Source organism: Hyperolius riggenbachi, chromosome 11, assembly GCF_040937935.1.
Source record: "Hyperolius riggenbachi isolate aHypRig1 chromosome 11, aHypRig1.pri, whole genome shotgun sequence".
Lineage (NCBI taxonomy): Eukaryota > Metazoa > Chordata > Amphibia > Anura > Hyperoliidae > Hyperolius > Hyperolius riggenbachi.
The window spans coordinates 207,817,029-207,831,967 of record NC_090656.1 but is presented as its reverse complement, the minus strand read 5'-3'; the positions used below and the strand labels follow the sequence as shown (position 1 = coordinate 207,831,967).

The window sequence follows — 14,939 nt, the reverse complement described above, 5'->3', positions numbered from 1 at the left end:
CAGAAAATCGCAATGTGGGCAGCAGGCACCAGAAAATCGCAATGTGGGCAGCAGTGACCAGAAAATCGTAATATGGGCAGCAGACACCTGAAAATCGTAATGTGGGCAGCAGACACCTGAAAATCGTAATGTGGGCAGCAGACACCTGAAAATCGCAATGTGGGCAGCAGACACCTGAAAATCGTAATGTGGGCAGCAGACACCTGAAAATCGTAATGTGGGCAGCAGACACCTGAAAATCGTAATGTGGGCAGCAGACACCTGAAAATCGTAATGTGGGCAGCAGACACCTGAAAATCGTAATGTGGGCAGCAGACACCTGAAAATCGTAACGTGGGCAGCAGTTACCAGAAAATCACAATGTGGGCAGCAGACACCTGAAAATCGCAATGTGGGCAGCAGTGACCAGAAAATCACAATGTGGGCAGCAGGCACCAGAAAATCGCAATGTGGGCAGCAGGCACCTGAAAATCATAATGTGGGCAGCAGACACCTGAAAATCGTAATGTGGGCAGCAGACACCTGAAAATCGTAATGTGGGCAGCAGACACCTGAAAATCGTAATGTGGGCAGCAGACACCTGAAAATCGTAATGTGGGCAGCAGTGACCAGAAAATCGTAATGTGGGCAGGTTGGTGGCACCTAGGGGCCCCCCCTCCCTCACCTAGGGGCCCCCCCTCCAGAATTGCAGCCAGCGGCAGCACCGGGGAAGAATCACTTACCAGCATGACGGAGATCCGTAGCTCTGCGTGCCGCTGGCTGGTCTGGTCTCTGTTTCCTGAACTGACTGTCCAATCACGCTCTCGCAGTACTTCCTGCGAGAGCGTGATTGGACAGTCAGTTCAGGAGACAGACCAGCCAGCGGCACGCAGAGCTACGGATCTCCGTCATGCCGTTAAGTGATTCTTCCCCGGTGCTGCCGCTGGCTGCAATTCTGGAGGGGGGGGGAGCGCGGAAGGGAGGCCCCTAGGTGAGGGAGGGGGGGGGAGGCTTCCGCCCCTCCCCGCCGATCTGTGCACAATGTCCCCCCTTCCTGCGCTTAGCCCCCCTCCTTTTTAGCACTGGGGCCCCCAGGAGGCGGGACGGCCGGGGCCCACCGATGGGACCATCGGTGGTTCGGTGGGCCTGTCCGAGGCTGCACACGGTAATCCTCTTAACATCCCCCTATAACAAGCAATGTTACTATCTGGTGAGGATGGAGGTTCATGGGGTAAGGGGGGGTGACACCATGAGTTTCCGCAGCGAGTGACACCAACCCTAGTGACGCCTCTGGCAGACAGCCTGTTTTGGGCCTTTGGTCCTCCTCAGTGCATGTCAGGGATTAATATGTCTCTATGGGATAGGGCTTGGAACAGTACTTTTTCCCAGAAACCGTCAGCCCGCAGGTTGTTTTCAACTTGTGGACGAGAGCATCAGACTTTGACTTTGGCAAGGACTTTAGACTGTGACTTTGAAGGACATTTAGAAAAGTGAAATTATCAGTGTACTTTATAAATCACTACAGAAAATGTCAGTGTTCTGAAATGCAAAATAATATAGTATTAAAGAGGTCTCGAGAACTCACCTCTAGAGAGAGTTCACCCCACCCTGAAAAACAGACAGAAAAAGGTTTAGGTACCATTTATTTAAATATAAACAATGAACAGTGCAAACAGTCTGTGCTTTTGATCCTAAGATAAGCCCTGCAAAAATGCGTCTGTTGCTCAATATACTTGTCTGCTGTTTACGCAAATGATAGCCCACCAACAAACCCTACAGTGGAGGACTCCCCAAATTGAAGTACCCTAGTGACTGGTCTAGCTGTACACATGCAAAGTTTAGGGCCTTCCTCACCACAAAGAACTATTTTGTTTCCGAGCTCCAGCCTCCAGCACAATTACCTCAGATAAATGGAAGCCTCCATAGTGTTAAAACTTTATAGCTGTTCATTTCATAAAAGGTTCCTATAAAACCAGCACACTCACATGCTGGATAGAAATACATGCTTGAGCTACATGTGGGGGTCTACCCATAGGCCTATGGCTCCAGCGAAGTGTCCCTCTATCTCTACTACACCACCGCCCACTCCACATGCAGTGTCTCAGATCTCCGCTGCTAGATCGTGTCACAACGTTAGACAGCCCATTGTTTAATTAATGACACCTCTGTGTTCATCATTTGGAAATAGAGAGGTTCCACCTTTGTGAGGAAGATCAGCAGTATCTTATGGCATCTATCACATGTTGGGTTTCTGTAAAAGATTCAAAGGTATTTCTCTCACTATTCACCTTTGCAGAATGTTCCTGTGACAAGGTCCCGAAGCCGGAGTGTAATCTGGTAAGTACCAAAATATTTGGGTTTTTTTGGGTAATCAGGTGACAGATACTTAATGTTATTGTAGTTATTTGCGCTGATGACAGACAGACAACCCTATATGGGTTGGAGAGGGAAGCAGGACATTTAGGCGCGCATTACCTGCAGAGATTTGGGTGCTCCATGGGCGCCCATTGAAAATAAGTTGTATACAGTCATATACAGTCATTCTGTCTACCAGGATCAAAGTACCAGAAGACTCCACCACATGGATAGCCGTTGAGATAGTATGAAACACATACAGTATAAGTACAGAGGGTGCTCTATATTACAGTGAAGTGTCTAGACTCTACATGTTTCACCTGTAAAGGGCTTCGTCAGGCTACAATCAGATTGGACATTCAGTGATAACATATGAAAAATAAAAAAAACCAACCACATCAACAAAATCTATCTATGAAAGGGTATCGCTCAGGTCAGAGCTGAGCGATATGCTGTCATAGATACATTTTACTCTCATGGGTAAAATTTAATTTTGAATTCACTAAGGTGTTATATATTTATCGAATACATTTATTTTTATCAATAAAACATTCAATAAATCTATAACACCTTAGTGAATTCAAAATTAGATTTTACCCATGAGGTAAATTATCAAACGTTCGATAAATTGTTTGATAAAGCTTAGTGAATTGAGGTCCATGTGACCTAAACAGTGTAATTTGGCAATTGAACCATATAGAGTGAACCAACACCTTGCCATCTGAATCACACACAGCAATCCAGCAATTAACCATCTGATCCATACTGTGCAATCCTACCATCTGGCCCACATAGAACGAGCCACTGGCTAGCCAACTGACTTAGACAGAAATACGGTACTCAGCCTCCATCACACATTTAGGTAATACTGCAGACAGCTCTCACTGTAGATACTACTGCAGGTTGCTCTCATTGTAAATAACAGGTGCAACCCTTTTCTGGTTATTATACCGGTGAGAGCATCACTGTAGATAACACCTGAAGTGGGTTTTGACAGAATGGTATTTTGAGTTAGCTCTCACATACTTACAGGGCTTTATTGCTAACACTACACATGCTGATTGCTGAGGGCTCCTAACTTGCAGCAGTATATTATTAACCTGCATGTTCTGTCTGTTCAGGGAGAGAAGCTGCAAATCAATGAAGAATTCACGAATTCTGCTGCCAATCCATGTAACTGCACCATTTACAAGTGTGGTAAGTTCTGAGAACATTCCTCTCCCATATCACGCACATATACCCTTTTCTCTCCAGTATGCCTTTAAAACTCATATATCAAACAAGCCTCCCCCTGCTATCTCTAAGCAGCAGAGCTCCTATTTGTATAATGCAGCCAAGGCTATCCTGAAAAGTAAATAGAGACAAAACACCTTTATATGGCTGTGCAAACAATGCTGATTAAGGGCTTGTTCACACTATGGGCTTGATTCAGCAAACGGTGTTAACCCAGTTAGCACGCCTAAAGACTTTGGGCGTGATAACTAGGGTGCTAACTGGGTTAGCACCGTTTACTAAATTTACATCGCGCACAAAGTCCCACACTGAAAACTTTTCGTGCGCACATCGCGGTGTGCGCGAAATGTCGCATCGCGGTGCGACAAAAACGGTGCGTTGATGCTCCTATAAGATCGAACTGGGTGCGACTTTAACATCACATGGTGCGACGTTAAGGTCGCACCCAATGCGACCTTATAGGCGCATCGGGTGCGCTGTTTTCGCGATGCGCGCGCAAAGTTTTGCGCGTGGGACTGTGCGCGCGATGTAAATTTAGTAATGAGTGCTAACCCAGTTAGCACCCTAGTTATCACGCCTAAAGTCTTTAGATGTGAATTTATCATGCCTAAACTAACTTTAGGGGCCTGATTCACAAAGCGGTGCTAACAGTTAGCACGCTGGTGAAAAGCCCTTTATCATGCCTAAACTCAGTTTAGGCATGATAAGTTTAGGTGTGATAAGTTTAGGCGTGATAAGTTTAGGCATGTTAGGTTTAGGTGTGATAAGTTTAGGCATGATAAGTTTAAGCACCAACTGGATTAGCACCGCAGTGTACAGCTGATCAAAAGTTTTGCGCTAGCAAAGTTTGGTGCACTTCACATAGTTTAATAGCGCTGCTTTGCGTGCGGGACTTTGCGTGCGATCTAAACTTATCTAAACTTAGCATGCCTAAACTTATCATGCCTAAACTTATCACGCCTAAACTTATCACGCCTAAACTGGCTTTTCACCAGCGTGGTGCAATGGTTATCATGCCTAAAGTCTCTAACTGGGTTAGCACCGTTTTGTGAATCGAGCCCTAGGTGTGATATAGAGCTTTTCACAGGCGTGCTAACACTTAGCACGGTTTACTGAATCGAGCCCTATGAGTGTTTGCGAGTTTTTGTAAGCGCTGGCGATTTTAGAAATCGCCCCAAAAGCGATTGTGCAATGATTCCCTATGAGAGTGTTCACATATGAGCGTTTCGATTGCTTTTCGCTTTCAAAAGCACTGCGCTTTGTATAGCGATTTCCCAAGTGCTTTTAAGTATAAATGCATTGCATTTTGTCTTTTCCGGGTTGAAGAGTTCATTTCCTGACAGACCTGTGATAGCACTGGCGATTTATAACATGAACAAGGCCTAAAAGAGAATTCTCAAAAGCTAATCATTTCTGTTTGTTGGAAGCTGAATGAAGCAGATTTCAAGTCACACTAACTCATGATGGCCGAATATGGCCATTTCCATTTCAACCTAATGCAAAAATGTCACATCCAACATATGAGAATATTCATAAAACTATAGAGACCTGTGAAAACTCATTTTCACCACATGCTTTGAAGCCTATTGGCACGAGACAACTCAGAGTCTTCAGCACATCTTTCTCCGGACCCCTTCTGGATGCTGGGATTCCCTGGAACTTTTCAGCTGTCCTCTCTGAATGAGCACGGCTACACAACGTCCTTGCAGTAGCATGGACCTCGTTGGGGTTAGGCTGAAAACGCTAAGCCCGATCGGGAACATACTACTACGCAGGTGTGAGCCATCAACAAGGGCTTATTGGTTCCAATCGGGAGGTCCCAGCGCTGGAACAGGTCAGTGGAGGAAGAAAGGAGAAGCCTCTGGATTATCAAGAGGCTTCCCTCTATTGAGGTAAGTACCCATTTGAGGCATATTTTTCACTACAGGCAGGGCCGGTTCTCTCATGAAGCGTGAGGAGTCTGACAGTGAGTGAGGAGGGGGAGGCAGGAGAGCAGCAGTATTTCATTTGACTTGCACAGTAGAAGGGCGGAGGTGGCACTGCTGCCCTGACTGGGGAGGAATGGAGTGTCTGAGGGTGAGCAGTTTGTTTGTCAAAGACTCACGACCAGCCAGTGTGCTAATGTGTTGAGCTGCAGCATGTCATGTGAGAACAGTAAATGAAGTAGAGTAGATTGTCTGGTGCGGTGGGATCATTCCAAATCAGGGAAGGTGGAAGGGGGCTCATCCTCACAAGTGTGCTTCAGGCAGCAAAAAGTCTAGAGCCGGCCCTGCCCCTGACTACAGTCACACATTAAAATTGAACTTCTTAGATTGAAAATAACAGTGTGAGACTCCAAGAAAGTTCTACATACTTGTGTTTCGACACCTACAGAGAATTGGGGTGCATGCACTAAACTGCATTACGCGCAATGCATTTTTGTGCACGATGAGTAGAGCAAGATGCATTGCAAGTAATGCATTGCACTATACTCTATACCCTAAACAAGCATGCAGACCAGATGTCAATGACAAATCAGACAAGATTAGCTGCATGCTTGTTTCAAGTGTGTGATTCAGACCGTACTGACCAAAAAGCTCAGCAGGGCTGTCAGGCAATTGGTATCCTTTAAAAGGAAATAAATATGGCAGCTTCCATAAGTCTCACACCTCGGGTTCCTTTTAAAGTGGAGCTGTCAGCCGTACTATCTCAGAAAAAAAACACATATATAAGTAGATAAATACTTGATCTACTTACATAACAGATGTATTGCACTGTCCATGTTTTGATTTTAGTGATTTTTCTATATTTAAAATTTATGATTTCTTCTAAAAGATAAAATCCTTCTTAGGATTCTCCATTTTAACTGTGTCTATCTTGATGCCAATATCTGATGTCATTTCCTCCCTTACTCTCCTCTGCCTGATTGTATGCATTGCCCGCCCTCCTCCCAATATTTGGGCACTCTCACCCAGCTCTGCAATAGAAAGTGCATTGTCTCAGCATCTATATATATAATAGAGTAAGTGCCTCAACCTTCGAGCAAGAAGAAGAAGTACTTTGCATGAGAACATTTATGCGTGATCAATCACCAAGTTTTAGGCTTCTTTTCCACGGACTGTTGAGCTGTGTGCTCAGCAAGCAGTTACCAGGCAGCAGCAAGCAGTTACCAGGCAGCAGCAAGCAGTTACCAGGCAGCAGCAAGCAGTTACCAGGCAGCAGCAAGCAGTTACCAGGCAGCAGCAAGCAGTTACCAGGCAGCAGCAAGCAGTTACCAGGCAGCAGCAAGCTGTTACCAGGCAGTAGTGAGCAGTTGTAAGAGTTTGAGAGGCATGTTACTGCCAATCAACTGTCCGTGGAAAAGAGGCCTACCCTAGCAAGTCTGGCTTTACAAATCTGGCCTAATTGGCTATTCATGAGGCAATGCTCATGCAAATATGCATTTGCTTTTGCATGCCAAACTATGCAGGGTCAAAAAACCAATACTGCAAAGCGGTCGCCCTGCTACATGCCAGTGATGAGCGAAAATGCAAAAATTTGTTTCGATAAATTTTTACCGAATTTTCGCCTAATTTCGTTTTGACAGGCAAATTTTCCATCTAATTTTTTCACGTTAATTTTCGCCTAAGGCCAGTCATTTTCGCATTACTTGCGTATGATTACGGACATTTTCCACATAAGGGCATTAGCGCCCGCATTCAGAGAAGTTTCTTGCGCATTATTGCGGGCATTTTTCCGTATAAACGTCCGCATAGATTGAATTTCCATGCGGATTATTGTGGACATTTTTCCGCATAAGGGCATAAGCATCCGCATACAATGAATTTTCGATGCTGGTCGAAAACGCAAATATTTCTGAAGATTTTCGTGAAAATTCGCCAAAAAACGAAAACGGGATTTTCGAGGTGAAAATTTGCAAGCAACACTGCTACATGCTACATTAGCACTATCCAGGAGCGCCACGGGGAGGATTCCCAATGCCCCCCTTTTATACAACCGGGGAGACCACAGGGTCCCAGGCTCTCTCACTGCCTGGGAACCACAGCGGCACCCCGGAGGGGGAGGCTGGGTGGTGCAGATGACCCCCCCCCCCAAGTGTGGCCAGCGCCGGGGAGAGCCGTCTGCACCCACATCCCAATATTAAAAACAGGCACTTACCTTAACGTCCATTGCGTTCTGCTACATGCGCATTAACTTGGGGGCACCACATGAGAAAGGAGAGAAGCAGGGGTCACCCCGAGCTTTAGAGCTCAGGGCTGGCTTACATACAGCACTCCAGAGGGGGGGACGACAGGCGTAGACAACTCACTCCAGGGTTCACACCACCGGAGCAAGCCATCCACCACCTGCCTCCAAAGGATACAAACTGCAAAAAATGCTTTCCATGAGAAAATTAAAAAAGTGGGAAGGAGTGAGGAGCACGCAGCGGCGAAGACTGGGGGAGGGGGGCTGCGGCGCGCGTAGCGCGCCGCGCCGAAAAAATGGGCGTGGCCATGACATTGTATGGGCGGAGCTAACGTAATGATGTAACAGCGAGGCATAAGAAAGCAGTGTTTACGCCATGATGTGGACAAACGAGACTTTGTATCATGGGTGTGCAGAAACTGTGTGATGCTAATAGTATACCGTAACCACAAAGCAGCAAACATAGCCATCTATGACCATTAAATAATAAATGCAGTAACAGTTACCCCGGACACCAGAAAATAAACGCAATAGGCAACATGTCAGTATAAAATAAATGCAATGCGGGCAAACATGTCAGTACAAAATAAACGCAATGCGGGCAACATGTCAGTACAAAATAAACGCACTGCGGGCAAACATTTCACCAGAAAAGAAACGCACTGCGGCCAAACATTTCACCAGAAAAGAAACGCAATGCGGGCAAACATTTCGCCAGAAAAGAAACGCACTGCAGGCAAACATTTCGCCAGAAAAGAAACAATGCGGGCAAACAATAACATTTCACTAGAAAAGAAACAATGCGGGCAAACATTTCACCAGAAAAGAAACAATGCGGGCAAACATTTCACCAGAAAAGAAACAATGCGGGCAAACATTTCACCTGGAAAAGAAACAATGCGGGCAAACATTTCACCAGAAAAGAAACAATGCGGGCAAACATTTCACCTGGAAAAGAAACAATGCGGGCAAACATTTCACCAGAAAAGAAACAATGCGGGCAAACATTTCACCTGGAAAAGAAACAATGCGGGCAAACATTTCACCAGAAAAGAAACAATGCGGGCAAACATTTCACCTGGAAAAGAAACAATGCGGGCAAACATTTCACCTGGAAAAGAAACAATGCGGGCAAACATTTCACCAGAAAAGAAACAATGCGGGCAAACATTTCACCTGGAAAAGAAACAATGCGGGCAAACATTTCACCTGGAAAAGAAACAATGCGGGCAAACATTTCACCTGGAAAAGAAACAATGCGGGCAAACATTTCACCTGGAAAAGAAACAATGCGGGCAAACATTTCACCTGGAAAAGAAACAATGCGGGCAAACATTTCACCTGGAAAAGAAAGCATTTACTCACCTGGCAGAAGTGTCCGGCCTCTGGCGCGCTGCTCCGTCCCGGGACCGTCTTCCTCCTCCTGCTCTTCTCTCCCGCGCTGACAGGGCTACGGCAAGATGGCGCCCGAAGCCCTGTACTAGTGACACAAATAGGTCTCCAGTACAGGGCTTCGGCAGCCATCTTGCCGTAGCCCTGCTCGCCTGCCGGTGTCGGAAACAGACACCGGAAGAGGAGGCTGGAGCGGGGCTGCGGGCAATGAACTGGCACGGCGTCTATAGACGCCGCTGCCAGTTCATTGAGGAGAGAGTGGCCAGAGTCCCGAGGCCGGGACGTCCCGCTGCTGAAAGCGGGACGTTTCCCGGGACCTCATTAAGCCTGGGACAGCGGACCCCGAATCCGGGACGTGTCCCGGGCAATCCGGGACGTCTGGTCACTCTATGGAAGGGGGTAAGATTTCTGTCTGATGGGGAGTGCAGCTCCATAGAATAGACTGTGTAGGTATGGCTCTCATACTACATGGAAGGGGGTAAGATTTCTGTCTGATGGGGAGTGCAGCTCCATAGAATAGACTGTGTAGGTGTGGCTCTCATACTACATGGAAGGGGGTAAGATCTCTGTCTGATGGGGAGTGCAGCTCCGTAGAATAGACTGTGTAGGTGTGGCTCTCATACTACATGGAAGGGGGTAAGATTTCTGTCTGATGGGGAGTTCAGCTCCATAGAATAGACTGTGTAGGTGTGGCTCTCATACTACACGGAAGGGGGTAAGATTGGTCTGTGATCTTTGATTTTCCAAAGACTTTTATCTGATGTGTGTACCCACCTTTATTCTTCTTGCTTCAAGGTTGAGTCCCGTACTATTAGATAGATAGAAGATGCGGCGTATGCTACGACGCGGGACGGCTAGTGAGAAATATTGGCCAATCAGAGAGGAACAGAGGTGTGGGAGGGGGAAACAGGAGGGAAAGAATCTTCAGCCAATCAGGCTGCATTAGTTAAGAAATAAAGAAGCAAAACAAGACAACCTAGCTAGCATACCCTGCAACTTCCTTTGTGCGGCAATGTACCAAATAAGAGTCAGGTAAACTGGGGAATGATCATTTATCAACAAGAAATATAATAGTAATTTTAACTTTTGTATTGCCTGGTTAACATCCTTATTACTTGTTTACCAAATAAAAATAAAGAATTGATTTTATGCCCGACGGTTTCACTTTAAAACACACTCTTCTGCTTATTGCAGTTTAGTGCATACATCCCATTATCTCTTGAGTTTATTATCAGTTCAGGCTTGGTTTCATTTATACAGAGGAGCCATGTCAACCTAGCTTTGCAGTCCACAATTGCCACGTCTGTGTCTAAACCACTATTAGGCGCTATTCTTGTAAGTAAATTCTGCTGACTTCCTTGTGTTTTCTGCAGTGAAGGACTCGGTATGTGTCAGCAGGGGGGGCGGAGTCCTGAGACCGGGTCAGACCATCATGGAACACACCTCAGAAGGCGTCTGTCACACGTCACACTGCACATCTGTCATTGATCCAGTCACCAGATACCACCAGATCAACGTCTCTACGCTGCACTGTGCCGCCAACTGTCAGCCTGTAAGACAAGTTTTGTTACCGTTGGTGAGAAAAATGCAACTTCTGTGCGTACTTGTAACACATTGCGCTGATACTTTCTTCTGTATAAATGATCAGACAGAATTGTAGTAGCAAATGTACAGCATCTGGCTGGGTGCACACACATAACATAACGTGAAAGGCTGCGTTTTGTGGCATGTTTAATGTTAATGTTGTGTGCATTTTTACTGTGTTTTTGGTGCGTTTGCGATGCGTTTTTTTCAAGCGTTTTGCTTGCGTTTTAATGCATTTGCAATTCGCATACACAAAACCCATATGCATTTTGTATGCGTTTTCCATGTGTTTTTATATTTCCATTGATGCAAATCACTAGGAAGACAACAGGAAGCGGAAATACAGCAAAAAAAAAAAATATTTGTTTGGAAAAAACACATATAAAATCGCATGGACAACACATACCACTGCATTCCCATTGATTTTCATTTTGTGTGTTTTTGCTGCGTTTATAAATGTTATGCAACAAAACCTCCATTTTTAAAAACGCAGGTTTGAAAACGCATTTTTTCCTGCAGCCCATAGACTTCCATTAGCGGCAAAAACGCCGTGTTTTCTGCAACGCTAGCATTTCTGCTGAGTGTGCTACTAGCCTGTCACAAAAGTGAGTACACAGTTTGTAAATATATTATTATATCTTTTCATTGGACAACACTGAAGCTATGACGCTTTCATACAATGTAAAGTAGTCCGTGTACAGCTTGTATAAGTGTAAAATTGCTGTCCCATCAAAAACAGTTTTGTTTGTAAGTATGACCACTGACCCCTCACCTGCATAATTATTATTTTAGAATTATATAGTGCCAGCATCTTCTGTAAAATTTAAAGGGACTCCGAGCAGTGCCTGTGGGTATGCCTTTAAGCATACCCACAACTAATTAATTATATCCTCACACCTACCAGCATGATGTTTGTAATTATATCCCCCTCGGTTCCTTATATTTCATTGCATTGTGCTGAATCGAGCTGCCGACTTTGGGGAAAAGTCATCCTGTGTAATAAAATGCTGGACTCCAAAAAGTGCAAAAACTATGGAAAGATGCATATCATTTTGAAGCTCTTTCTCCTCTTTCCAATGATATATAAACCGCCGCCCTATGCCTTTTAGTTTTCTCTATTTTTGCGATCGAATTTGCCGTGGTTGCGATTTCGATCTCGAAAATAGCGAAAACTAAAAGGCGTAGGGCGGCGGTTTATATATCATTGGAAAGAGGAGAAAGAGAGCTTCAAAATGGTATGCATCTTTCCATAGTTTCTGCACTGCTCGGAGTCCCTTTAAATGTTTACGTTTGATACACAGCCCTAAGCTCTCACCATGACTACACTCACACATCATGAATCTTGATTAGTCACTCATGTCATGAACCCTGTTTTTCACTTGTGGACGCTGATTGCTAACTGGCTGGGCCTCTGCACATGAAGCATGGTACAAACACACTGCACATGCAATATTGGAACACACTGCATTCTTAGTGACATTGCATCACATTCATTCCTCAGTTATCAGTTAGTGATATTTTGTGTTCTTGGATTTCCGAGTGCCGCAGCACAAAACATGCTACATCAAAACATTTGATTCATTCAAAATGGTTACTTTATGCAATGCAATGGTGGTAGGGAAAGCTGACACAGCGCCTTAAAAGGAAAAACACAGAGACAGCAGGAGCCCAAATGGTGAAGTATGTCACTGGAAAGGGGATATAAAAAGAAGAGTGGTACTGACATAGGCAGAGCAGATTCATTCACCAGGCAACCTAGGCAGGTGCTTGGGGCCTAGTCGGTATCATGGGACCCACCTGCCGCTATCTTAGACCTCTCTCCACTTCAGCTTACCAAAAGGACCACAAGGGGGCCCCACATCTACTACCTTGCCTTTGGCCCCATTACATCTTAATCCATCTCTGCACATAGATAGGTTGCAGTAAGGGCAACCAATCAAATAGACCAGGGCCGGCGCTACCATACAGGCAGAGGGGGCAATTGCCCCAGGGCCCCAGAGCCTGTAGGGCTACCAAGTTGTCTCCCCCCAGCATAACTGTTGCTCCCCAGGGACCCTGCAGAGTAGTCAGCAGAACCATGGAGTGTCAGCCCACGGCTCAGGAGTCCTGGGAGAAATTTGACTGCAACAAAGGGTCCCTACTGCCGCTTTTTGCTTGGGTGGTGTCTACTGGGGGGCCCCCTGGTTAATTTTGCCCTGGGCCCCCACGGTTACTAGAATCGGCCCTGAAATAGACAGGTGACGGTAATAATCCCCGTCTCCACTCAGGTGTTCCCAGATGTTCCTGGTATTGTCGCTCTCAACACTGTGCTGGCTGCAAGGTATGCAGCTAAGGACCACGGTCCCTCAATGTGGAGGGTAAGAAGCACAAGGGGGTAAGTGGCGCCCAAAAGTAGATACTACTTCATGAAAAGCAACAAAAATGTAAGGGGAGAGGCTTACCTCAAGTGCTGAGAGTTTGGCTTAGTAATAACTTGGCACAGGTACTGGCCTGAGGAAGAGGGGGGAGACCCACGAAACACATTGCCAGTGCTACATTTTTTTTTTATTAAACTAGTGTCATTCTTGAGGTAAGCCACCTCTTCCCTTATGTTTTAGTTGCTTTTACTGACGTTTTATCTACTTTTGGGTGCCTCTTACCCAGGGCCAGTTCTCTCATGAAGCAAGGTAAAACATTTGCATCAGGCTCAGAGATTACAGGGGTGGCATGTTTGTACTGTGTTTACACTAACAGCATGCAGTCAGAGTAGGAGGAGAAGTGAGAGGAGAGTAAGGTGAAGAGGTCATCATTGGGGAAAAGCAGCTTGTTGTTCAGTGTGAGGAGTCTGACAGTGAGTGAGGAGGGGGGAGGCAGGCGAGCAGCAGTGTTTCATTTGACTTGCACAGCAGAAGGGAGTAGGTGGCACTGGTGTCCTAACTGAGAAGGAATAGAGGACAGCTGACTGGCCGAGGGTGAGCAGTTTGTTTGTCACAGACTCCCAGCCAGCCAGTGTGCTAGTGTGTTGAGCTGCAGCATGCCATTTGAGAACATTAAATGAAGCAGAGAAAATTGTCGGGTGCTTTGTGATCATTCCAGATCGGGAGGGGGGGGGGGGCATCCTCACAAGTTTGCTTTAGGCAGCAAAAAGCTCTGCTGTTACCGCCCTGTCATGCAATGGCGGTTCAGCCTAAAGCTGACTGAAACGCTCCTCCTCACAAGCCCTCACAGAGTTTTCTCTCTCAGAACCAGGTCTATGAGCCTCCACAAGATGTGAGCCGCTGCTGTGGTCAGTGCCGCAACGTGTCCTGTGTGCACGCCCTCCTGAACGGGACTATTCTCACCCACAGGGTAAGTCAGGCCTATCTTCTGCCTCTTCCTGTCACTCAGGCATCTTTTTTTTGAAAGAATGACATTTTTTTACAGTGCTGTCAAGCGGTGATCGTCTCACTCCCTGATCACCACATATTTATTTGATAAAGGCCTCTGCAGGAACCAAATGAGCAGCGTGATGGCTGCCTGGCCATGAATAGAAAACATGCATTTGTTTGCATTGCTTCCCTGTATATTGTCTCCCTAGATTTCCATGCTTCACTCTTGTGATACAGAAGAGTGCAGTAACTCCGAGTCTCTGCATATCACTGCCACTCAGCTGCTGCCTAGGCGATCACAGCAACAAACCAAAGGAATTCTAATCTGAAGTCCCTCACCTTAAAAAAAGGATTCCCCTTTCTGTTAGGCCTCGTTTCCACTAGGGGTGATTTGCAGCATTTCTCCACATGTGAATTTGGACAGGGAATCGCAGCCCAATGAAATTAAGAGACTGCTTCTGAATTTGTGTGCGGGGTAGAAAAAAAAGGATGGTCGGCAGCATTTTTTTTCACATTATGCATGTGAATCACTATAGCTGTGCATGGCATGGCTAAAGGGATTCAGATGCGTACTTGCATCTCAACAACTGCTGCAGGGGCAGATTTACAGCTTAGGAGCCTATAGGCATTAGTTTTGGTGCCCTAAACACCCTCTGGCCAGCCTGATGTGCCCTATTAAGCAGTTCCCCTGCCCCCCCTCCCCCCAACCAGATGTGTACTCCTTTCCTTCTTCCCACAACCAATACAATTAGCCTCCCCTCCCCTCTCCAGTGCCGATGAGTCTCGTCATATATGCCTTGCTCACACTCTGCAGAGGGAGAGAAGGAGAGCACTTGGGGTGGACAGTAAGCCGTCTTTCACACATGGAGCACCTGTAGGCACTAG

The 14,939-nt window shown here is 46.1% G+C and overlaps 1 protein-coding gene across 1 annotated transcript in view; it reads left to right on the top strand.

Moving 5' to 3' along the window:
- Positions 1-14,939, top strand: part of LOC137537950 (mucin-2-like) — a 343,213-nt gene that overhangs the window by 310,982 nt on the left and 17,292 nt on the right. The window contains exons 67-70 of the mRNA XM_068259877.1: positions 2,276-2,316; positions 3,456-3,531; positions 10,497-10,675; positions 13,930-14,034. Of these exons, the coding sequence (XP_068115978.1) occupies positions 2,276-2,316; positions 3,456-3,531; positions 10,497-10,675; positions 13,930-14,034 (401 nt within the window). The remainder of the gene's footprint in view (positions 1-2,275; positions 2,317-3,455; positions 3,532-10,496; positions 10,676-13,929; positions 14,035-14,939) is intronic.